This window comes from Pelobates fuscus, chromosome 5 (assembly GCF_036172605.1).
Source record: "Pelobates fuscus isolate aPelFus1 chromosome 5, aPelFus1.pri, whole genome shotgun sequence".
Classification (NCBI taxonomy): Eukaryota; Metazoa; Chordata; class Amphibia; order Anura; family Pelobatidae; genus Pelobates; species Pelobates fuscus.
This window is the reverse complement of record NC_086321.1, coordinates 190,195,823-190,220,602: the sequence shown is the minus strand read 5'-3', so window position 1 is coordinate 190,220,602 and position 24,780 is coordinate 190,195,823. Positions and strand designations below refer to the sequence as shown.

Below are 24,780 nucleotides of genomic sequence, written 5' to 3'. Positions count from 1 at the left end.
AAAGCAAATTACACAAAGCCTCTTTACTCGTAGTTCTCCATATTTTGATTGTGGCTAAGCTTATGATCGTTAGGAAGTGGAAATCTCTTACTATTTCCCCCCCAAAAAAACTGACCTACATGAACAAACTATTTGGCAAGCCAAAATGGAAATTGGTTGCACAAAAATAAATAAATAATCAAAGATGATCTCTATGTGGGATTATTGGATCCGTTAAACAATCACAATGTAACATTAATTATTTCCTTAGATTGCTAATATTATGTTATTTCTGCACTACCACCAGGGTCACGTTTGTAGGTTTTAATATATAGAAAAGCCATGATTTTATTTGAGGGTTTATATTTTAAGGTAATTATTTTTATGGATACACTTAGTTTATTAATTTCAATAGTTTATGTATTTTCCCTTTTCCTCTGAAAGTGTCAGTTCCTCATTTCCTCCTCATAATAAGCATTTACTCAGGTGAGTAGTACAATGTAAATAATGCAAATTACACTTAGCATCAAAGTACTTCTATGTTTAGGATTGTGATGCGCACTTGCATGATCCTGCATGTACAGCATTGTGGGGTTAAAGGAACACTCTGAGCACCATAACAGATTAATCAAAATGAAGTTGATGTAGTGCCAGGAGGTTTTCTTTAGGGGTTAAACTGTTTGTGATAGCAGTCTGTGCTCCAGTGTCATTCTGCTCTGCCCCCTGTCTTTCCACAGAAGGCTTGGGCAGCAGGGCTGGACTGGCCTACCTGGATACCTGAAATTTTCCTGGTGGGCCGCTGCACATGGGGCCAGCAGGAAGCCCTAATGTTTTATTTAAATCATTGCCCCTTCAGACTGACAGCGTCTGTCAGTCCGAGGGAATTCAGGAGGCAGGTGCTGGGGGCTGGTGCAGCAGCATTAAGACTGCTGATGGCTGGAGGGAGCACTGAGTCTCCCGTCTTGATTCCCAGCACCTTCCTTAGCACTTATGCCCTGACCCAGCATATAAGCTGTGTGTGTGTGTGTCAGTGAGCTGAGGGAGGGGGGTATTGATGGAGAGAGGGGTTGTGATGATGGTGTGAAGGAGGGGTTATTGATGGTGTGAGAGGGTATCGATGGAGTGAGGGGGGGTATTGATGGAGTGAAGGGGATGATGGTGTGAGGGTGGGGGTATTGATAGTGTGAGGGGGTGATAATGTTGTAAAGGAGGGAGGGGGTAATAGTAAGAGATTAAATAATTTTTTTAAGCTCCCTGGTGGTCCAGTGGCCATAATACCCGGGCTGCGGCTCCGCAGACCATGTATCTCACGAGATTCCAGTCAGAGCATTGCCATGGTAACCTGCAGCAATGCTCTGATTGGCCAGATCTCGTGAGACACATGGTCTGCAGCTCTGCACATTGCCGCTCTCCGGCCGGGCAGACTGGAGGGGCCTCTCCCCTAGTGGCATACAGAACAAGCTGCCGGGCCCCTCCTTGTTTCGGGCCTTAGGCATGTAACAGTGATATACCCCAACACGCAGGATTCAGCTTAACATAAGACAGCACAGAGACGAGATACGTCTACCGGACCTTAGAATGGCCGGACTCGACGTAAAGGAGAGAGATACAGAGTCAGGAACGATCCGAGGTCAAGGGCACAAAGAGACAGCATAAACTAGGACTAGCCGAGGTCTGGTACACAAAAATCAGCAAGCCGGCAAACAGAGCAGATAAGGATAAAGAGATAACGGAGTAAGAAACAAAGCCAAGGTCAAGTACGAAGAAACACAACTGAACACAACAAGCGCTAAAGGGAACTGTAACAGAAACCACGATAGAGCAAGGTACTAAGGGATAAAGGGGAGTATATATACCTTAGCAATTAATTTGAATGGCCCCTGTCATATCCACGCCCACAAAAGGTGAGTGTATGTGGAATGTGGCATGACAGGGGCCAATGGGAGACCTTCTCCAATTTAGGCTCTCCACTGTTCCTTTAAGAGTGTGCCCGAGACCCGCGGCGCGCTCATAAAGTCAGGCGGGACACGCCTTTCTGTTACAGCCATCGGATGAGCCGCGTGCAGCTCGTGAAGCAGCACTGACCCCGGCCGGCCCCTGGAAAGTGTAAGTACCGCTACAAGGCGGCCGCGAGGCCCCAGACAGCGCGAGGCTATAGATGGTCGCCTAATTAGAAAGCCGCCTCTGACCACAGTCTAGCACCTGGTATTAAAACAGTGATTATATTAAAGCAGGAGTGCAAGGCAAGATTGAACTGTGTATATATGTGGAAGGCGTATGCCTGAAATTGTGGAAGGGATTATTTGGCCTATATAAACCCAGTAACCCCTGCTTACCTGTCATCGTCGATTTTGGAAGTTCCTGCTTCATCTTCCGGTTCTCGCAGACCTCTGACATCATTCTGCTGCAATGCGCTTAAACTAATACATATCTGCCAAAATATAACTGACGTATAAATAAAAATTTAATTGGTTATTGAAAACGTTTCTGTTGTCGTCTTAACTGATTCCCAGGATCCTGTTTCCTAAGAGGGAGGGGCTCAGACAGCATTCATTAAGTCTTCGTGTATAGCTTATTTTATCCCAAACAAATTGGTGTCAGAAGTTTGGGTTGCAATTGGAGACGGAAGGTAAGGGATTGTGTCTTTTATACACCTATTCTTTCCATTTTCACATCCTCTAAACTTTGCATATTTAAATGAAAACACATCCCTATATCACTCCTTGGGTAGGAGGAAAGCCTTTGGCAGGCTGTATTGTACATAATTGTCTATGGGAGACAATTGCTTTTTGAGAGGTTAACCTTTGGAAGGTTGTAAAAAGGCGTTGTGATGTGATGTAATGTAATGTAAATGTATTGTCTTTGGCAGGCTAAAATGTTTTAAAGAATAAGAAAAAAAAAAGTTAGAAATTAATTGTTTTAGCCCTGTACTTCATGAGTGTCTTGGCTGTACTCCGACCTCTGTTTTGCTTGCTTGCGATATTTCTGCTATTCGGATTTAGTTTTTTTTATATAATGTTGCAAGGGATTGGAATTTCTGATTTTTAGCACTCCAGCTTGTGGAAAAGTAGCAGTTGTTTCGAAACTCTTGATTCCAGACAGCTGTTCTTTAACCACAGAATAATCAACTATTCCAAATCCAATTCTCATTGAGTTTGAAATGGGTACTTCCCAGTCTAAAAATATCCGTCCCCTAATCCAGGGGAAAATTGCAAACCTTATGTTGCTTGAATATAGTCCTCACTTGTACCCTGTTTAACAAGAGGGGATAATAATTAATGGAATAAAATGATTAAGGGAATGTCAAAAGGACAAGTGAGGGTGATGATCAAAGAAGGTGGACGATGAGAAAGGAATAGAGTTTTTTAAGGGGGATTACAAATTCTAGAACTACGATAGTTTCTCAGCATGTATGATTGTATGCATGATGGACTCTTTATTTTCATTTTGGGACAAAACAGCTATAATCCCACTACACTTTTTCATGAGAGTGGGATATATGATGAGCCCTTTATTTTCATATTGGGACAAACAGTCACTTCATTAGTTGTAAACGTCAAACACCACATTCTTTCTGCCCTGTGTGTTTGTTGCAGAGAATTCATGTTGTAAATGTAGATTATAAATTAGAGCAAAATTTACATTTTCAGTGGTCCCACACATGCTTCATTTTGTGCTGTAAGCTAACTTGTGCTTGTTGCAGGTACTTGAAGTAATCCAGTGCATCACCTGTTGTATATGCTTTAAATTGTATGTGTTCTGTAGCATTGTGAAAATCTGTAAATTGTTGTATGGGGATGCTGAGATTTTATTCATTGTGACCATAACTGTAGACCCCCTGTGCAGAAGTGGGTTTGAAGTTTGGTCATGGAATGTAGGATCAGAAAACCATGGACAAAGGTTTTTACCTGTGTTATGACTTTTGGGAACTCAAATTGACTGGTCAAAATTTTACCATGTCCTTTAACATGGAATAGTATACAAATGTTGAGTCTTTGAGAGTTCTGACAAATGCAGGTGATACCTTGTTTGTGTAATCTGGTCCAAATGTTCTATATGATTATAAGAGAGAAATTGTATTGACATGGTACATGTGTTGCAACTGGTTAACCCTTTTAAGGACCAAACTTCTGGAATAAAAGGGATTCATGACATGTCACACATGTCATGTGCCCTTAAGGGGCTAATATTGAAGTCAAGCGCGCTATATGGCCTGTACGGGATCTCTTCTTTAATAAGAAAAATCCTTGGTACCAGAACTCTTAAATAAATCTGATACAAACTAAACTTGGTATACCTTACAATAATATGTTCTGAATACAGCTGTTGACAGTTCGTTTTGAAGTATGCAGTTTAATTGACATGTATTTTGCTGTGTTTTAAATTATATTTGAATCTGTTTGTCTCAGTATTAATACAGATGGAAATGGCAGCGTAATCTATTAAATAACTTATTTATTATTGAATAAAAAAAAAAAAAAGGGAGGCTGTTTTTGTAAGTTATAGCTGATTTCCAAAATTCTGTTGCAATAATGGACTTCTTGCCGTACTGGAGTATTTGTGCCGAGACCGTACTGGAGTATTTGTGCTGCCTGATATTTGTCACTATACACCAATCTCTCTGGCTGACCTACATACCTACCTATTTTGCAATTAAATCTGTTTGGTCAAAATCCATGCAGGCCGAAGAAATTGAGATGCTTACTCCTGAAGGTGCAGTGCTGTCTAATGCTGCTAGTTCTGTATTACCCTTTCAACAATTGGGGTGTTGCACAGAGCATTGTGTTGAACATCCAGCAAACAGAAGAATTAAGAACGATGTGGAAGCTGACATTTTCTTGTCAGCCATATTGCTACCCTTAGCTATGTTATGGTGTCTAAGATTATGGAACAAAATTTATGGTGTCCAAGATTCCTTATTAGAAATGTCCCGAATAGTTCGCTGGCGAACATAGCTTGTTCGCCACGGCGGGCGAACATATGCGATGTTCGGTCTGCCCCCTATTCGTCATCATTGAGTAAACTTTGACCCTGTACCTCACAGTCAGCAGACACATTCCAGCCAATCATCAGCAGACTTCCCAGACCCTCCCACCTCCTGGACAGCATCCATTTTAGATTCATTCGGAAGCTGCATTCTTAGTGAGAGGAGGGACAGTGTAGCTGCTGCTGATTTAATAGGGAAATCGATAGCTAGGCTAGTGTATTTAGTGTCCACTACAGTCCTGAAGGACTCCTCGGATCTCTGCTGTAAGGGCAGCACCCCAAAAAGCCCTTTTTAGGGCTAGAACATGTCTGCTTTTTTTTCCCCCTGTGTAATCTAATTGCAGTTGCCTGCCTGCCAGCGTGTGTGTCAGGCTCACAGCGTATACTGTGCCCACTTGCCCAGTGCCACCACTCATATCTGGTGTCACAATAGCTTGCATTTAAAAAAAAAAAAACTTTTTTGACTGTAATATAATAGCAGTCAGTTTCCTTCACACGTGTGCGTTTCAGGGCCTGCCAATGCACAGTGTCACACCAGGGCAACTCATATCTGGTGTAACAGTAGTGTACATTTAAAAAAAAATGAGATTTTTTTTTTACTGTAATAGATTGAATAGCAGTTAGTTGTCTGCAAGCATGTATGTCAGGCCTACAGCGTCTACTCTGCCAGTGCAAAGTGCCACTCATATCTGTTGTCACAGTAGCTTGCACGCATAGTACCACTAATCGAAAAAAAATGACAGGCAGAGGCAGGCCACCACACAGGGGCCGTCGTGGTCGTGGTGCTGTGATTCCCTTTGGCCCTTTGGCCCTAGAATAATGCCCAGTGTTCAGAGGCCACGTACCCTGAACTCGAAAAGTTCTGAGGACATAGTTGACTGGCTAACACAGGACACCCAATCTTCTACAGCTTCCGCTCGGAACCTTGATGCACCATCCTCCTCCAGCTTAGCTTCGGGCACCTCTCAAGTTACCACTCGCCGCCTGCCGCCACCACCAACACTAGCACCACAGCCGCTTCACTTGGTATGTCATAGGATTTATTTACACATCAGTTGGAAGAAATGAGTGATGCGCAACCATTATTGCCAGAGGATGTAGATTACAGGGATATGTCTCAGGCAGGCAGCATTACACACATGGACGTACGGTGTGATGATGATGTTGTACCTGCTGCTGCTTCCTTTGCTGAGTTGTCTGATACAAGTGAAGCAGTTGATGATGACGATGCATCCATGGATGTCACGTGGGTGCCCGCTAGAAGAGAACAGGGGGAAAGTTCAGATTGGGAGACAGAGGAGGAGGAGACGAGTTGGAAGCAGGGGGAGGTCGTCGCAAGGAGCTAGTGGCACAGTCAGACAGCATGCATCGGCACCCGGGGTCAGCCAGACAGCACGCCAATCAACGCATGCTTTTGCCACCCCCAGAATGCCGTCATTGCAGAGCTCAGCAGTGTGGCATTTTTTTGTGTGTCTGCCTCTGACAACAGCGATGCCAATTGCAACCTGTGCCAAAAGAAACTGAGTCGTGGGGAGTCCAACACCCACCTAGGTACAACTGCTTTGCGAAGGCACATGATCGCACATCACAAACACCTATGGGATCAACACATGAGTACAAGCAGCACACAAACTCAAATCCGCCATCTGTCAGGGTACCTGAAGTCTCTGCCTCCGAGAGAGGTAGAGACTTAAACGTTTATCCGTCCGGACGCCAGGTTTCTCCTGTTCCTCGCGGTCGACCCGGTCACATAAACGCCGGCCGCGAGGGAGTTACTTCCTTATGTAGCATGGCGCCCGGAGACCGACGTCATGACGCCAATCCGGAACGACCTGTCACTCAATCCATTGGAGACTAATCAGGACTCGTCGGAGGCGTGTCTATCCCCTCTAGCCAGGGTATTTAAACATACTTCGCCCTGTTGCTCATTGCCCTGTCGTGGTTCTAGCCTGTCTAGTCACACAGTGCTCTGGTGTTTTTCAGTTATCCTTTTGGTTCCGACCCGGCTTGTTTGTCTTACTCTGTTTACCTCTGTTATCCTTGACCCGGCTTGTTCCTCGCTTACCTGTCCTCTCATTCCCTCGACCTCGGCTTGTCTCTGACCATTCTCTATACTCTCCGTACGTTAGTCCGGCCATTCTAAGGTCCGGTATACGTACCCTGTACCTGTTTGTACTTTGCGTGTTGGATCCCTGTCCCGATCCTGACACCATCCTCCTCCTGGTCCAGCATCTTCAGCCACGTCAACCACTGCTGTCCTCCTTGCCCCCTCTCAACCATCTGCCACTCCGTCTCTCGCCTTGAACAGTTCCTGCTCATCTGCCCACAGTCAGGTGTCTGTCAAGGACATGTTTGAGCGTAAGAAGCCAATGTCACAAAGTCACCCCCTTGCCTGGCATCTGACAGCTGGCTTGTCTGAACTCTTAGCCCGCCAGCTTTTACCATACAAGCTAGTGGAGTCTGAGGCGTTCCAAAAATTTGTAGCTATTGGGACACCGCAGTGGAAGGTACCCGGCCAAAATTTCTTTGCACTAAATGCGATCCCCAACCTGTACTCGATTGTGCAAAAGGAAGTAATGGCATGTCTGGCACACAGTGTTGGGGGCAAGGGTCCATCTGACCACTGATACCTGGTCTGCAAAGCATGGTCAGGGCAGGTATATCACCTACACTGCGCATTGGGTAAACCTGCTGACGGCTGCCAAGCATGGAATGCGTGGCTCTGCAGAGGAGTTGGTGACACCGCCACGACTTGCAGGCAGGCCTGCTGCCACCTCCTCTACTCCTCCTACTCCATCCTCTTCCATAACCTCCTCAGCTGAGTCCTCTTCTGCTGCTGCGTCTTGCTCCACATCAACGGCACCCCCCCCAGCTCCCCAGCTACTATTCCACATCCCGGATACGGCAGTGTCATGCCGTCTTGGGTTTGACTTGCTTGAAAGCAGAGAGTCACACCGGACAAGCACTCCTGTCCGCCCTGAAAGCACAGGTGGAAAAGTGGCTGACTCCGCAGCAACTGGATATCGGCAAAGTGGTTTGTGACAAAGGAACAAATTTGTTGGCGGCATTGGAGTTAGGCAAGTTGACACATGTGCCGTGCATGGCACATGTGTGTAATCTGATCGTACAACGCTTTGTGCATAAGTACACAGGCTTACAGGATGTCCTGAAGCAGGCCAGGAAGGTGTGTGGCCATATCAGGCGTTTCTACACGGCCATGGCGCACTTTGCAGATATCCAGCGGCAAAACAACATGCCAGTGAGGCGCTTGATTTGCGACAGCCCGACACGTTGGAATTCAACACTCCTAATGTTCGACCGCCTGCTCCAACAAGAAAAAGCCGTTAATGAATATTTGTATGACTGGGGTGCTAGGACAGCCTCTGGGGAGCTGGGAATTGTTTTGCCACGTTACTGTAGGCTCATGCGTCCTTTTGAGGAGGTGACAAACCTAGTCAGTCGCACCGAAGGCACCATCAGCAACATCATACCATTTGTTTTCTTCCTGGAGCGTGCCCTGCGAAGAATGCTGGATCAGGCCGTAGATGAGCGTGAAGAGGAAGAGTTGTGGTCACCATCACCACCAGACACAGCCTTATCAGCATCGCTTGCTGGACCTGCGGCAACTCTGGAAGAGGTTTGTGAGGAAGAGGAGTCAGAGTAGGAATGTGGCTTTGAGGAGGAGGGGGAAGACCAACCACAACAGGCATCCCAGAGTGCTCATTGTCACCTATCTGGTACCCGTGGTGTTGTACGTGGCTGGGGGGAAGAACATACCTTCATTGAGATCACTGAGGAGGAGGAACGGGAAATGAGTAGCTCGGCATCCAACCTTGTGCAAATGGGGTCTTTCATGCTGTCGTGCCTGTTGAGGGACCCTCGTATAAAAAGGCTGAAGGAGAACGACCTGTACTGGGTGTCCACGCTACTAGACCCTCGGTATAAGCAGAAAGTGGCGGAAATGTTACCAAATTACAAGTCAGAAAGGATGCAGCATTTGCAAAATAAATTGAAAAGTATGCTTTACACAGCGTATAATGGTGATGTCACAGCACAATGGGATTCTAACAGGGGAAGAGGTGAAAGTAATCCTCCTCCTCCCACGACCACGCCGGCAAGGACAGGACGCTTTACAGACGTGTTGTTGATGGAGGAAATGCAGAGCTTTTTAAATCCTACGCATCGCCACAGCCCTTCGGGGTTCACCCTAAGAGAACGACTCGACCGACAGGTAGCAGACTACCTCGCCTTAACTGCAGATATCGACACTCTGAGGAGCGATGAACCCCTTGACTACAAATGAGGGTACTTCACCTTTACAAATTCCCCACATTTTTTTGGAATTTAAAGATGGTGTTTGGCTGTTTAGAGCTATGGGGTTATCCTGATGAAAGTCCTATGATGGACTGAAATGTCAATTTGTTGTAACCCGTGTGTTATGAATAAAGACAAATAATTTTCTTCAAAAAGCCCAGCGTGTGCCTTTCTCCATGGAGATTTATGTTGATTTGGCTGAAAGAGCACTGGCACTTATACTACAAATGTGAGTGCAGGATTGTGGATTATATTACTATTTAGGGACTTGCCTGGTCCCCATTTCCTGGCACCGACTGACTGTACTAGTGAAGAGTTCCCTCTAGCAGGGATCAAAGATGGAGTATTTTCGTATAAAAGCTGGAGCGCATGAAGAACGTGCTAAAATTTTACAGTTTACTGAGGAACAGGCAGCAGCTATTCTATGGCCACAGACTGATGGAGATCTACCTAAAACAACAACAAGTAAGGATATTATACATCAATTGGAAAGATTAAAACAGAGGGAGGGAGACCTTGAATTGCATGCAATATATTTGTCTGACTATTATCGTATGAAAAAACTCACACGTGGATTTCGTATCTGCAATATAGCCACTTTTGGGCACAATAATTCTTAAGTATGCAGAAAATGGATAGGTATCATGAATAAATGCTCGCTGGATTTGATGTTGGTGGTAATTGAGGAGGTTGGCCGTGACCTTAAAATTACTAAGATAAATATTAGGGAATTGAGACTAAGAATACTGATGTTCTCAAAGCTCCTACCTGTGATGATCTGATTAAAAAACTAAATGACTGTTGTGGTCGTGACTTAAATATGAATATTAATCTCTTAATACATAATTAAGCAATACGGAACAACATTAATATTTTTATAGTTCATGGTATTATGGTCGAATATGTGGATAAAAAATACACAAAACGTAATATTAAATGTATATTTAATATAACTATAATAAACAGATGCTAGCAGAATGTCAATTTACCACAATAATTATACAATACAAAACTACAACATATTACTTACAAAAGGTTGCTAAATGTTACACAAAAGGCTATTACAATTGCTAAATGTTACAATGGATTTATATTACTTACAAGGCCCCAGCCCTTTGGCTGGGTTTAAGGCAGAGCTGGTACTACATCTTAGGTCCAGTCAGGTACAGGCAAAAAGAGACAGAGTTTCTCATACATCTGGTTTTTATTCAGTGTAAGTAGGCTGGCCTGTGATGTCACTGCCAGAAGCACATGTCTTCCTACACACTGCCCCTAGTGGTGCCTCCAAAGCATTACACTAAATATTTTTTCTTTATGATGTAAAGTCCTTAATTAATAGATACCATTACAAACCACCCTTTGACTTATGTCATAAAAGAAGCATTTATAAAACCAGTAAATTTTGACTCTTCCCCATTTTAACACTACCTACCCTACAACAAAACCCACCTTTTGAAGAACGATGCCCATTTACCCATTAATTATTACCCATTCACATTTTATTGCTTATATAAATGTTCACCATTGAGCACATGCATTACCAGTTGGGAAACCTTGGCCTTAAGTAGGCACATACCCACCCTTATAATAATGAACAACTCAAACCATGTTTTCTTAGATTAACCACTGATATTGTGTTCATGTGAGGATGTGTTTTGGAGCTTAATATAGCATTAGACACGACAAACCTATGACACAGATGGACAGTCACTGGAGCTCGTTTTCTGTAGCCCATGGCTGGTCTGTGTGCCTGCCATTTTCACAAACATTAGTTCTGGAAACTGGATACTCTCTTCTTAGACAGTGTGGCGAAACCGACCTCGCCACGTGTCCTTGGAGGGGGCTGATTGCCCGCCTCTTGCCTTTGGACTATGGACCAGACTTTATGGGAATGTGATACCCCAGATAGCCATACCATGGAGCCTATTCATATAATGAAAGACTTTAACTCCATGGCAATTGTACTGTGTGAGTAGGATCTGCGCGCTATTCGGTAGTTTTGTGCGTGCAGATCCCAGCTATCTGGGGATAGGTGAAATGTCTGTGTGTTATGTGTAAATGTGACTTTATGTATTTTAAAGTGTTTTATGTTGTTTTGCAACCATGTGGTTAATGGAGTCTGCCTTTAGTCCTGGGTAATTGGATTACTTCTCCAATTAACTCCAGGGCAGAAGGGAGGAAACCAGGGTGCATTGTGGGGATGTTTTTCTGCCAGCCAGAAAGGAACAAAAGATACTTTTAGTAACTTTTGAACCCCTGGTCGGATTCATGCCATTTTTTAATATGTTGTTCCCCTGAATGGATTGATTGTGCATATGTATTTTTATGTGAATGTGATGTATGGTTTTAGAGTTAGGAAAGTTGTGTAAAAGTATATTTTAAACTGTATGCATAATGGGATTATGTGTCACACTAAGGGGAGGGGATGTGTGGGAGGTAACATCTATGTCATTGGTTCTTTTATGCCTCCCCCTGGGTGTGGCCTGTATGTGTGAGTTGGAAATAAAAGCCAGGCTGGATGAGCCAGTCCAGAGTTCCTGTTTTACCCTCAAAGTGATGTGTCGTCTCATTATTGGGGGGAAGGATTTATTGCATGCTGTTCCAGTTGACTGCTAGGAGTACAAGCCTATTCGTATGGTTCCTATTCAATGGTCTACAGCATTCATATGCTTGGGAGAATTTAAAAGGTTTCTCGGATTCGGTGATTGTGGTGTCTGCCAGAGTGCTTGGAGTCCTCAGGAAGCACTAGGAGCATCCATTAACGGAGGTACCAAGTCGGGGTGCCAGGTGATCCGTTACAGACAGTCTCATAGAACATACACATGTAGACAGGGATGAATGAAATAATTTGAGCAAACAAGGACGTAGGATTTTGTAAAACAGTTCATGTGTGCAGGGACTTTTGTGTGTTTTGTGGTCACTTGTCACAGTATCCTGCTCTGGATATATTATTTTACCTACTCCCATCACACTCAGCTTCAGTATTTCTTCGCATAAAAACAGTTCATGTGTTCAGGGACTTTTGTGGTCACATTCCGTTTACCACCTTGATGTAACACAGTTTCCTGCTCCTGATGCATTTTGTCCCTAGTCTCATCACTCTCAGCTGCAATATTTTTCTATTCAAACTACAGAAATTGAAGTTAACCAAGACAATTTTGAACACTGGGTATACCGGTAACTCACAGGGGAGAAAACATATTACCCACAAAGACCAAGACACACTAGAATTGTTAAGCCGAGAAAACTCATGGAAGATCTTACATCAGGGGAATCTGGTTCAGAGAGTGAACGCAATCAGGGTGGTCCATACAGAGCCACAAAGGGTTCCACCCCAGACCACAGTCAGGTTTTTTTTTAGATCCTGGGGTTAGCAAGAGAACTGTGAAGCTCAAGGATAAGTGTAAGACCAAGAGGTGCCGCAGGTCGAGACGACAATGAACGTACTGTACATACTACACAGAGAGGGAGACTAGACCAGGACGAGGTCTCTGTTCTATCAAAAGGCCTCTCCTTTGTACCGACTAGTGAACCTAATGCCTTCACTTGGGAAATTGAACAATACAAATTTGAAAGATTGAGATTAATTGAATTCTTTAAATGCCAACAGACACATGAATCAACTAATGCCCACAAGCTACGCAGTACATTTGACCCTACTACAAATAATGTCACCTTGAAGGTCTTTTCCAAAAACCTACAACTTGAGAGTGAGAGAATTATTAACAGCCCAAAGAGTAAGGGAGCCAATGTGAGAAGACAGAGATTAGCTATTAACAGACTGGCTAGTGACCCCAGGATTACTATCCGTCCCGCGGATAAGGGTGGCAGCATCATTGTCATGAACTATGAGGATTATCACCTCAGTGTGCTGGAACAACTCACTGACACCGAGACCTATGACAGGAAGAATCTTTACAGTATTGGATCAAGCTCGAAGAGAAAACATTAAAACATTATCGATCAAGAACTGTTTGATTACTTGTGGGGAGTTCACCCAAAGTGTCCAATACTGTATACACTACCTGTAACGGACCATTTCAGTAGACAAGGTGTTAAAATCCGTTTAGGCGATAATCCCCTTTTCAAAGACAGGCACAGCTACTGTAAAATCACCAAAACTCACGAATTGGATATAAGTGAACGCACCAAACTCCCGAACTGCATACAAGGGAATAAGGTAGCACTCCAAACTCCCGAATTGGAACCTCACGAATAGCTGCTAGCAGACGAACAGGAAAAGCTCCCAAGCGGCTTACACTCCTGGCAGTCAGTCCCTATCAGCATACAGTGAATCCCCCCAAGAACGAGACAAGGCTCTGTGTTGAGGGTCAAGCAGTGGTCTGTTTATTGAGGGCTACCTGCCCCTGTATTTATGCAGGTCTCCCACCTGGTGGACACTCCCCTAGGGGACCAGGTGGAAGACTGTAACAAAAGACAGACATGTAGCATTTCAGGACATACAGAAGTAAAACATCCCCCCAATGCTTCCTGGCTTCCTCCCCTCTGCCCTGGAGAAGTAATTCAATTATCTCCCAGGACAAAGGCAAAACTCCATTACACACGTGGGGACACAAAAACAGACTATCACTTTAAAATACATAAAGACACATTTTATACATAAAACACAGACATGTAACATATCCCCAGATAGCTCAGGTCTGAGTGCACATTATTAGGAGAATGGCACTCAGACCACACGAATACAGTTTAATTGCCATGGAGCCAGAATCTTTAATTACACTAATATGCTCCAAGGCAGGCTATCTGGGTTAACATTCACATAAAATAAACTACCGAACTTACATGCATTTGGTTAAATATATACGAATTAGAACCAGGGGCTGGAGGTTCAGCGGTGCCTGCACGTAAAATTGTCCGGGTTTGGTGCATAAAAGCCAGGCAGAAAAGCGCTGGCTGCCCGGGGAGCTCCAGAACACCGCCATCTAGTGGCCGCTAAGTGTAACCGCAGCTTCAGGGAGGTAAATTGGCAGCACACTTCAGCTTCTGGGTGGCCAATTAACGGCGCCGGCCGGCTTCCCACGGCTCTGGGGAGGCTGAAAAATGGCTGTTTGTTCGGTAGATAGCATCTACCGAACGGCTGTGCAGAAAGGGAGAAATAAATCTTTCTGCACAGTAAAATTAACCCTTTAGCTGCCGGTCCATAATCCAAAGGCAGCAGGCGGGCAACCAGGCTCCTCCAATGTAATGTGGCGAGATTGGTCTCGTCACACTACCCACGGTTCATAAGAGTCCACATAAACCACCTGGTCGATGAATTGTATCGGCGAAAGGGGGCTTACTGGAACCATTGCCGATCTGGTTGGATTACATTTTTAAAGAACCAGTCACTTCGCTATCTACATGTGTCAAAGATTCAGATGATGCCATCAGAAGATTTAAAGTCACTGCCATACCTCACACGGGGATTATTCTGGAGACCATGGATGTATCCACCTTATATACAGTAATACCACACTCTGCTGGCATGGAAGCTATAAAAGAATTTCTAATAAATTCTAATGAGCAACTCAAATGTCCCATTGAATTTATTCTTGATATACTGTCCCTGACCCTCACACTCAATTATTTTCATTTTGAGGACTGCTTTTATTTACAATTAACTGGGACCTCAATGGGATCAGCAATAGCACTGATGTATGCTAATGCTTTTATGTATACATATGAGATTGTAAGTATTTTAGATACATTTGGTGGCAATATTGCCACCTATATGCGTTTTATCGATGATGTGCTGTTGGTTTGGACTGGTGGTGAAGAATCTCTGAGCCAAATGATAAACAAACTCAACACACTGCAATCACCTATACGCTTTACTTACAATTCTGATCCCAACCAGATTGCGTTCCTGGATCTACTGATTGGGGTTGATGACAATAAATTCACCTACAGCCTATTCACAAAGCCAACTGACAGAAATTCTCTAGTGTTTGCTACCAGCAGTCACCCCAGGAAACTAAACCAGTATCTCAATTCCTGCGAGTCATGAGGAACAATTCAGACTCAATTAAAAGAGAAATTCAGATCACAGATGTTTAGAACATTTACTGAACGAGGCTATACATACGATTTAGTGACATAAAGGGCTTATGTCACTAAATTGTGTGCATAGCCTTCGTGAAAGCTTGTGAAAGGTATGAAGGAGATGACCCGACTACCCGTGGTGATGTTAACAGAGTGGTATTCCCTCAGACCTACAACTCCAAGTTGTACCAGATAACAAGAGCGATCCGTAACAATTGGAAACTGTTACAGAGAGACAACTCTTTGCCAGCTAGCCTACACCAACCACCACTTATCAGCTATAAAAGAGGAACTAATCTATGTGATTTACTTGTCCATACAGACCAATTTGCCCGGGTTGCCAAGAACAATGACTCCAGAAATTTTGGATGCTACCGCTGTTTGGGATGTATCACTTGTAATCAGATGATTCCTGACAAAAAATTCTACCACTCACATTCAGGCAAGGAATACAAAATCCGACACAGGATAACATCTTATGCCTATGTGGTCTGGCATATATTGGCAAGACAAGAAATACAATGAGGGAAAGATTTGCCAATCATAGAGCATACATAAGACAAGCCTTGAATAAACCTAGCGAGGCACCTCCAGTCGCTAGACACTTTGCAACATTGGGACACCAACTGCCCACCTTGAAATTCATGGGGATTGATCATGTGCCTAAATTGAATCAAGGGGGTGATCGAGACAAAGAACTTTTGAGACGTGAAGCATATTGGATTTCTACACTAAAAACTGTTACTCCGCTAGGCTTAAATGAACATAATACGTTACACTGTTTCTTATCATTGAGATGAATGGCTACATGTTTACTATAGGTATCTAGCTGAATGAAAAGAGCTGATACTTTGTTTCAAGTTATTAGTCTGTGAGACCATTCCTGCCCATGATTTCTATATTTCTATATTTTGGAATTACTTAATACTGATGTTCACTGCATACTATCTCCTTACTTTGTTGTTTGTAAGTACTAACTGTACACTATGATTGAGCACCTATTCCCAAACAGTGTTGCTTTTTATATCTTTTTTTTTTATATAGGCATGATATAATATCTTTGATATATGAAAATACATTTAAGATATCACACCAGCGAATGTCGAACACAGAGTTGGACATGCTTGTCTTTTTAAATTTGAGTTCTAAACGACACAGTGGTTGTGGTGTATAACTGTTTAGGTGAACAGTCCCTTTTCATTTTTTTTTCAATCTCTTTGTGATTTATTAGTTCTCATCATTTAACATGGCCTGGATATATTAACGTTTTGGTTGCTAAGTGAGGAAACCGGGTACTTTCCCAAAATACCTACATTTATTTGAGAAATAATCTTAAGGAATAATTTTCTTCAAAAAGCCCAGTGTGTGCCTTTCTTCGTGGAGATTTATGTTAAGTTGGCTGAAAGAGCACCGTGGCACTTATACTACAAATGTGAGTCAGGGCCGGGTTAACATAGGGGCTGATGGAGCTGCAGCTCCAGGCCCATGGAATAGGCCCATTGATTTAAAAAAAAAAAAAAATATTTTTTTTTTTTTTACACTTTTTTTTTTCACACACTACTCTTAGGGATTCCACCTGGCTTTTATTTTATTGGCACAGCCAGTATTTGAGGCTGCCTGGCTGGTGCCAATATTGCAGTGATACTGGCAATACAAATGCTGGTATTTTTCTCAGTATAATAAACAAGAGATTACTATGCAATACCAGCACTGGCCAGTAGGGGTCGCTGTGTGTGGAGACAGGCAGGGAAAGGAAGTTCCAGCATATCCCTCCCTGCCTATCTATACTCACTGATCTGCAGGGGTGCAGCTACAGAGAGTCCAGATAGCAACTTCCACCCTGCAGAGACAGCCTACAGCTCATGGAAGTAAGGGATGGGGGGAAAGGCTGCAAGGAGACATACACGGAGACACTATGGGACATTGGGAGACATTGACACAGACACATGGGGACACAGTGTCCCCATGTCTCTCAGTGTCCCCATGTCTCCCAGCCAGTGTCACTGGTGTGTCAGTGCCCCCAGTCTGCCAGTGTCTCACTGCCCCCATGTCTCCTAGTGCCCCCATGTCTCCAAGCTAGTGTCCCTAGTGTCTGTGGCCCTGGTGTCTCAGTGTCCCCATGTCTCCCAGTGCTCCCATGTCTCAATGTCCCCATGTCCCCCAGCCAGTGTCTCTAGTGTCTGTGTCCCTGGTGTATGTGTCCCCTATTTTCCCAGTGTCCCCATGTGTCCAAGCCAGAGTCCCCTAGTCTCCCAGTGTCACTGGTGTCTCCGTGTCCCTATGTCTCCCCGTCTTCCTAGTGTCCTAGTGACATGGGGACCCTGGGATACATGGGGACACAGGGAGACATGGGGCATTGAGACACTGTGATACATAGGATCACTGGGAGACCTGGGGACACTGGGAGACATGGGGCACTGAGACACTGATGCATAGGAACACTGAGACCTGGAGTAATCGACACATGGGGGCACTGGGAGATATGGGGGCACTGGTAGGAATCCATCTATACAGCAGAATCAAACTAAGTCGTTTTTTTTGGTGATTTTACAGCATTTTCTCTTATGTCACTCCTTGTGATTTACATCATGTGATGTCACCCATACATATTTAATTATGCAAATTAGCAAGGCCGGTATGTTTTTCCAAGAAAGGTGGCAACCCTAACTACTTTTCACATACTCTTACTTAAGTATGGAAACTTAAGATGGATGTATGGGAACAAAACTTGTGTGGACTGGCTGACAATGAATATAGTTAAAGGGACACTATAGTCACCAGAACAACTACAGCTTATTGGATTTGTTCTGGTGACTATAATCATTACTGTCAGGCTTTTTGCTGTAAACGCTGTCTTTTCAGAGAAAATGCAGTCTTTACATTACAGCCTAGTGATAACATCACTGGCCACTCCTTAGATGGCTGTTAGAGATCCTTCCTGGGTCATTGCTGCCTAAAATGCATCCAAACATTCAGTGTCTCCTCCCTCTGCATGCAGACACTGAACTTTCCTCATAGAGATTCATTGATTCAATTCATCTCTATGAGGAGAGGCCAGGGATTTGTTTGAATCATGCTGGCTCTGCCCCTGATCTGCCTCTTTGTCAGTCTCAGCCAATCCTATGGGGAAGCACTGTGATTGGATCACACCACCACTTCTAATGATGTCAGCAGACTGCTTGTTTTTCTGAGTCTAACAGCGTGCAGAGTTACAGCTTTAGGCTTGAATACAGTAAGATTTTGCTATATTTATGGAGGCATGAGGGGCCCAGGGGGGCTAGATGGTGGTGTTAACACTATAGGGTCATGATTTCATGTTTGTGTTCCTGACCCTATAGTGATCCTTTAAGGTAATGCTGACTCTGGTCTCTCTAACACTGTGGCATATTCCCTTTCTTCTACACTTACTACATACAGCTTTTCTCTGTCCCAGACTATATACCAGGAGCTTCTGCCTGCTAGTAAGAAGGTAAGGAGACAAGTGGACCAGCGAGTGCTAGGGGACAGTCCTTAGAAAGCATGGAGTGAGCGCATCATTAGATGCATTTATGCCAAGCTCAGGGTGCTGTCTGCATAGTATGCCCTTAGTTGGCCAGCTGCATGATTGGCAGGCAGCCTGACATGCATTCATGCCAGGCTGGCCTTCTAATTCTTTGGGCAGACATGTCCTCTTTTTGGGCATGTTCGCCCGTTTTGGCAGGTTACGTGATTTGTGTCAGTGGCACACCCTTTTACCATGCCCATTGACTTCCTGCTTGACTGGACACTGCTGTTAGGGGTTATGGATTTACTTGAAAGATGAAAACATAAATTAGTGAGAGATTAGCCTAGGGTATGTGTTTTCTTATAGCTGCTGTTTTCTTTCTCTCCAGCACCATCTCCATCAGATACATGATGCTTGGGAGTGTTTTACTGTTTTTGGTCGATATGATTCTGTAATTAGGCCCGTCATAATTGTCAGCACCAGGCCCACTGGGCTCTTAATCTGGCCCTGATGTGAGTGCAGGATCATGGAATATATATATATATATATATATATATATATATATATATATATATATATATATATAATTGCAGTTTACTAATTGTGCAATTTAGCCAACAAACGCATTGGAAGAAAATTGCCTGAGAAAAAACATCAGTCGGATGAAACCTAAGTCACCCAAAATATTTTTCACAGTGCACAAGTTTATTGGAAAGAAATACAATTATTATATAGTGATTTGTGTGCTTTTATATTGTCCTGAATTGTACTAGATTGGTCAATAAATGTTACATTTCTTTATTATTTGTTCCAGCAAGCCTCACACTTGATTTAGGGCTTCATGGTTCCATAGCTGAAAAAAATTGATGGGCCAAATGAGAAAAGATACATTTACATCCATTGTCATAGTAGTTATGGACTCGATGGGTGACATTGGTCCACATGACGTTTGGACTCTCCCTCCTGTGTGATTGCAAAGCCAGATGTCTGGATTTGAAGGTGCACAAACAGTTTGAAAGCTACCTACATAATTTTTAGATCATTTTTTAAAAATGTTTATTTTTTAGCGGTAGCATCAAAACAATATGATTTTAGAAAGCAGTGATAATTATTTAGTTGTAGAAAATAAATTCTATATCAATGCTCATAAATGTGAAAAAACACAAAACAAGCCACAGAATTCCACTTTTTGCACATAAACCAACATTCTATTTAAAATTTGTTACACTTGTTATATCTCAGTCTTCAATTTACATCAATTAGCTTATTATATATGGTAAATGAGTGTTGAGCTTGTAATATAGACACAATCTTTTAACATATTTAGGCTTATTCACATACCCAAATAAAAAGCAATAAACCCTGATCACATCTAATGAAAATATCTACTAAAACCAAATATGGTTAGAATTTGGTCGGTACCAGCAAATCTGCAACAATTGTCTGGATGCATTCAGTGTCAGGATTAAAATCAGTTCTTTTCATATTTGAATCATATATAAAGTATTCTCAAAGGTTTACCAAAATTCAGGACCAAATTAATCCAGCCGAATGCACAATTGCTTTTTGCATGTGAATGATAATTTCAAATATTATTTGCCCGCTGGCATCACCAGCAATACATACATAACCCTCTGTAATGCTAGTGTTAACCATACGATTGTTAACTAGCACATGAAAAGGAAAAACACATATTATGATAAGGAAGGTTTTAAACTTAGATTTCCAACTGCCATGCAACAAGTAGGGGCATATCTAGTAAATGTTTAAAACTAGTAACTGGGCGACCATTATAGCTGAGTTGCCAGAAAGACCCTATTCTATAGGGATGGGGTCTGTAAAATAACGGTAGGCGGGAAATAATTTAAACTTTAGTAGATAATGCTGTCTTTGCTTTTTTAAAGTCTAGAAAGCCTTTTGATATATATTTTTTTTGCTTGCATTTGAATTTGATTTGCTCTTTTGTGTTATTTCCTATTTAATAATGCTAAAGACTGCATATTTAGTATTTTAATATCATTAATATAACTGTGGTATTAGATACACTGTTTTTGTGTGATAAAGCAGCCTTTAATTTCCTGTTTAATGTGAGGTTTTATTATCAGTCTGTAGTTCCTTGTCTCACTGTGTCTCCTGCACAGTAATATACACCAGATTCTTCACTTCTCATATTAGTGATTTGGACATAAACTTCATTCTTTGCGGTGTCTCTGGTGAAAGTAGCTCGATTGTTAAATGAGGAGCCAGGCTGTGAGGTTCCACTGCTGGTAACACGACCAATGTATTCCAGTCCCTTTCCTGGAAGCTGTCTGATCCAGTACCAATAATAATTAGTAACAGCCACTGAAACTTTACAAGGCAGTTTCATAGTCTCTGAAGGTTTAACAGTTAGAGATCCAGGTTGATCCAGGGTAACTGCTTGTGAGAGGACATCTGAAACATAAACACGTTTAATAAACATTGGAAGCCTTAATAACCAAACATTGTTTTTCTCAGATATGTGCAGTATAACTAAACAGCTTACATGACACAGATATCAGCAGAGGGAGCACAACGTAGAAAGCCCTCATTTTGTTCAGTGGATAATAAAAGCAGAAAATACACAGTATCTGCTGGTTCGTATCACTGAGCTCAGTCTGTGACACACACACACAGCTTTTAACGGGATGGAGAGACTCTGATTTACATGAAGATCTCTATAAGAGGAAGACAGACTAAGACTTGGTTTGTCATACTGCAAGTGGAAAATTATATATATGTATAACACATAACTTAAGGAGGACAATATATAGGTGATGGAATATCAAATATTTATGGTGAATATCAAATGAGACCTTTTAATTGCATGTTTAAATCATTATTGGTTTTATATCATATAACATTACTATTTAGATATAATAAGCATGCTAATAATAATATTATTATTATTATTATTAGTATTTCTAATTCTTTACTTAACAAACTCATCTCTATATCATATGTTAACTTGGAGAATAGCAAAATGTCTTTATTACTCAAAGGTTTTAGATTGTATTCATATTAAATTATGCTAAATATATAAATATTTGATATTAAATGGAAGTCCTGTTTCTTCTGAACGAAATTATATATAATAAGTGTGGGTGCACTTAATATGAAAGGGGAATTATGGTTTTGTTTTGATCAGAACGTGTACAATTTTGTACAATTGTAGTAAAAAAGGGTCTACTTATTGGAGAATGAGATTGCTTGCTATTACAGTTTGAGTTACAGTTAGTACTCTGCCAAAGGTATAATCAATAGTACTTTAGAAATCCAAATGTGAAAACGTCCAGGGGCGTACGATGGAGCTGGTGAAACCGGCGCCCGCCAGGGGTGCAGGCTGAAGGGGCGCAAAAGTCAAGTGTCAGTGTGACAGGTGATTTTTGGGCCCCCTGCTCTGCCTGCACCCCCGGCACCCTAGGGAAGCATGCGGCTCCATAAGTGTACCACACGCACAGTACTCAATAGGAGGGGGAAGCTCCTCCCCCTCCTTCCGTTCTGCGTAGGAGTGCCGGGTGTCATGTGACTACCCGGCGCTCAGTGTGAGAGCGCGTGAGCCAGCGAGAGGCTGCCCCCTTCCCTGCTCTAAGAGGTAAAATGGCAGGGAGGGTGGCCATCAGAGAGACACATGGGATGGGGGACAGAGACTCCAAAGAAGTGAAGTAGCAGCAGGCCGGCGCATCCATAAGGCGGCACAGGCGGCCGCCTTAGGGTGCACCGGGTCTGGGGGCGCAAAATTCCAGTGACCGGCAGGAGGGAAGTGCTCCCTCCTGCCTGGTCACCTCCTGGATCCCCGGAGCGGCACTGAAGTGGATTAGGAGGCGGCGAGGGAGCTCTGATCTCTCTGACCGGCTCCCTCGCGCGCCTTTTGCTGATGCCGCGGGAGCCGGAATATGACGTCATATTCCGGCTCCCGCGGCATCAGAAAACAGCCTGTGAGGGAGCCGGTCAGAGAGATCAGAGCTCCCTCGCCGCCTCCTAATTCAGTTCAGCCGCACGCCTCCCAGCAGCCCCACTGGACCACCAATGAAAGACCCACGCCAGCACTCCAGGTAGGGAGGCTGGGTGGGAAATTTAAATTTAATTTAGATAATTAATTACTGTGTGTGTATGTGAGTGTATGTGTGTGTGTGTGTGTGTGTGTGTGTGTTCGAGTATGTGTCTGTGAGTTTGTGTGTGTCTGTGAGTGAGTGTGAGTGTCTGTGAGTGAGTGTGAGTGTCTGTGAGTTTGTGTGTGTGTCTGTCTGTGTGTGCATGTGAGTATGTGTGTCTGTCAGTGTGTGTGTGTTCGAGTATGTGTCTGTGAGTTTGTGTGTGTGTTCGAGTATGTGTCTGTGAGTTTGTGTGTGTTCGAGTATGTGTCTGTGAGTTTGTGTGTGTGTTCGAGTATGTGTCTGTGAGTTTGTGTGTGTGTTCGAGTATGTGTCTGTGAGTTTGTGTGTGTGTTCGAGTATGTGTCTGTGAGTTTGTGTGTGTGTTCGAGTATGTGTCTGTGAGTTTGTGTGTGTGTTCGAGTATGTGTCTGTGAGTTTGTGTGTGTGTTCGAGTATGTGTCTGTGAGTTTGTGTGTGTGTGTCTGTGAGTTTGTGTGTGTGTGTCTGTGAGTGTCTGTCAGTGTGTGTGTCTGTCAGTGTGTGTGTGCATGTGAGTATGTGTGTCTGTGAGTTTGTGTGTGTGTTCGAGTATGTGTCTGTGAGTTTGTGTGTGTGAGTATGTATTTTTCTGTATGACGGTATGCCTCTGTGTGTCTGTATGTCTTGTACGTATGTTTCTGTATGTCTCTGTATGCATGTATGTAACTGGATGTATGTTTGTCTCTGAATGTCTGTATATATGTCTCTGTATGCCTTTATGTCTCTGTATGCCTGTATGTCTTTGTATGCATGTTTCTGTATGTATGTATGTGTCTGTATGACGGTATGCCTCTCTATGTATGTGTCTATATGTATGTGTCTGTATGACATTATGTGTCTGTATGCATGCATGTATCTGTGTGTGTGTATGTCTTTGTATGCCTGTATGTATGTGTCTGCATGCCTGTATGTCTCTGTATGTATGTTTCTTTATGCCTGTATGTCTGTATGTATGTGCCTGAATGTCTTTGTATGTAGGTTTCTGTATGCCTGTCTGTATGTATGTGTCTGTATGACGGTATGCCTCTGTATGCATGTATGTCTTTATATGCCTGCATGTCTCTGTATGCATGTATGTCTCTGCTTGTATGTCTCTGACTGTATGTCTCTGTATGTCTCTGTATGATTATTTCTGTCTTTGTATGACAGTGTACCTGTATGACTTTGACTGTGTGACTGAAAAATGATGCCTGTGTGCGTGTGGCTTGGGAGGAAAGACACACAGGTGAAGATGCATTTTTTTTTTTTTTTTTTTTTTAATGAGGGTTGGGGGTGCCAAAATGCATCTTCGCCTGTGTAACTAAAAATCCTAGCACCGGCCCTGAGTAGCAGAGGTGGGAGGAAGCTTTTGATGCCATTTGTAATAACTTCTAGCTCAGACTGGAGGAGAGTGTGCATAATTTCCCCCTCTTATCTATAGTTCTGCTGACTCCTGGTGCTCCTGAGACTCATTGTTCCCCTCCTGGGTTGGGAAGGTTATCCCTGACAGTCGACCATATTCCTGAGGGGTTCTCTCCAAAAAGGTGAACACTCTGGACCTTGCCTTGCACACATGGTGTGCTTGGGCAATCGGTCATTCAATGATGGTTGCTTAAAAAGTCTGGGGCTGGGAGTGAGGGACTGGGTGGCGCAGACCTGCCTATTATACTGGACTGAGCTGAGAGTTCCCATATATCTTCCCTTGCCTAGGCATAGGTTGACCCCTGATTGATGCTCTGAAACTATGCTAAAACATCAGCTTTCCTTGGTCTGCTGATTTATATTTTAGTTAGCCCTTATTTCTTTCTGACCCAGTACATGTTAAATACCTGTTGTCCA

General features: G+C 43.2%; 1 gene segment (V, D, J or C); it reads right to left on the bottom strand.

The window, feature by feature from the left end:
- Window positions 1-20,909: 20,909 nt before the first annotated feature.
- On the bottom strand, window positions 20,910-21,418 carry LOC134612159 (immunoglobulin heavy variable 4-59-like). The segment is given in 2 exon segments: window positions 20,910-21,241; window positions 21,333-21,418. Coding segments are annotated over 2 exon segments (378 nt in total).
- Between the last annotated feature and the right edge of the window lie 3,362 nt (window positions 21,419-24,780).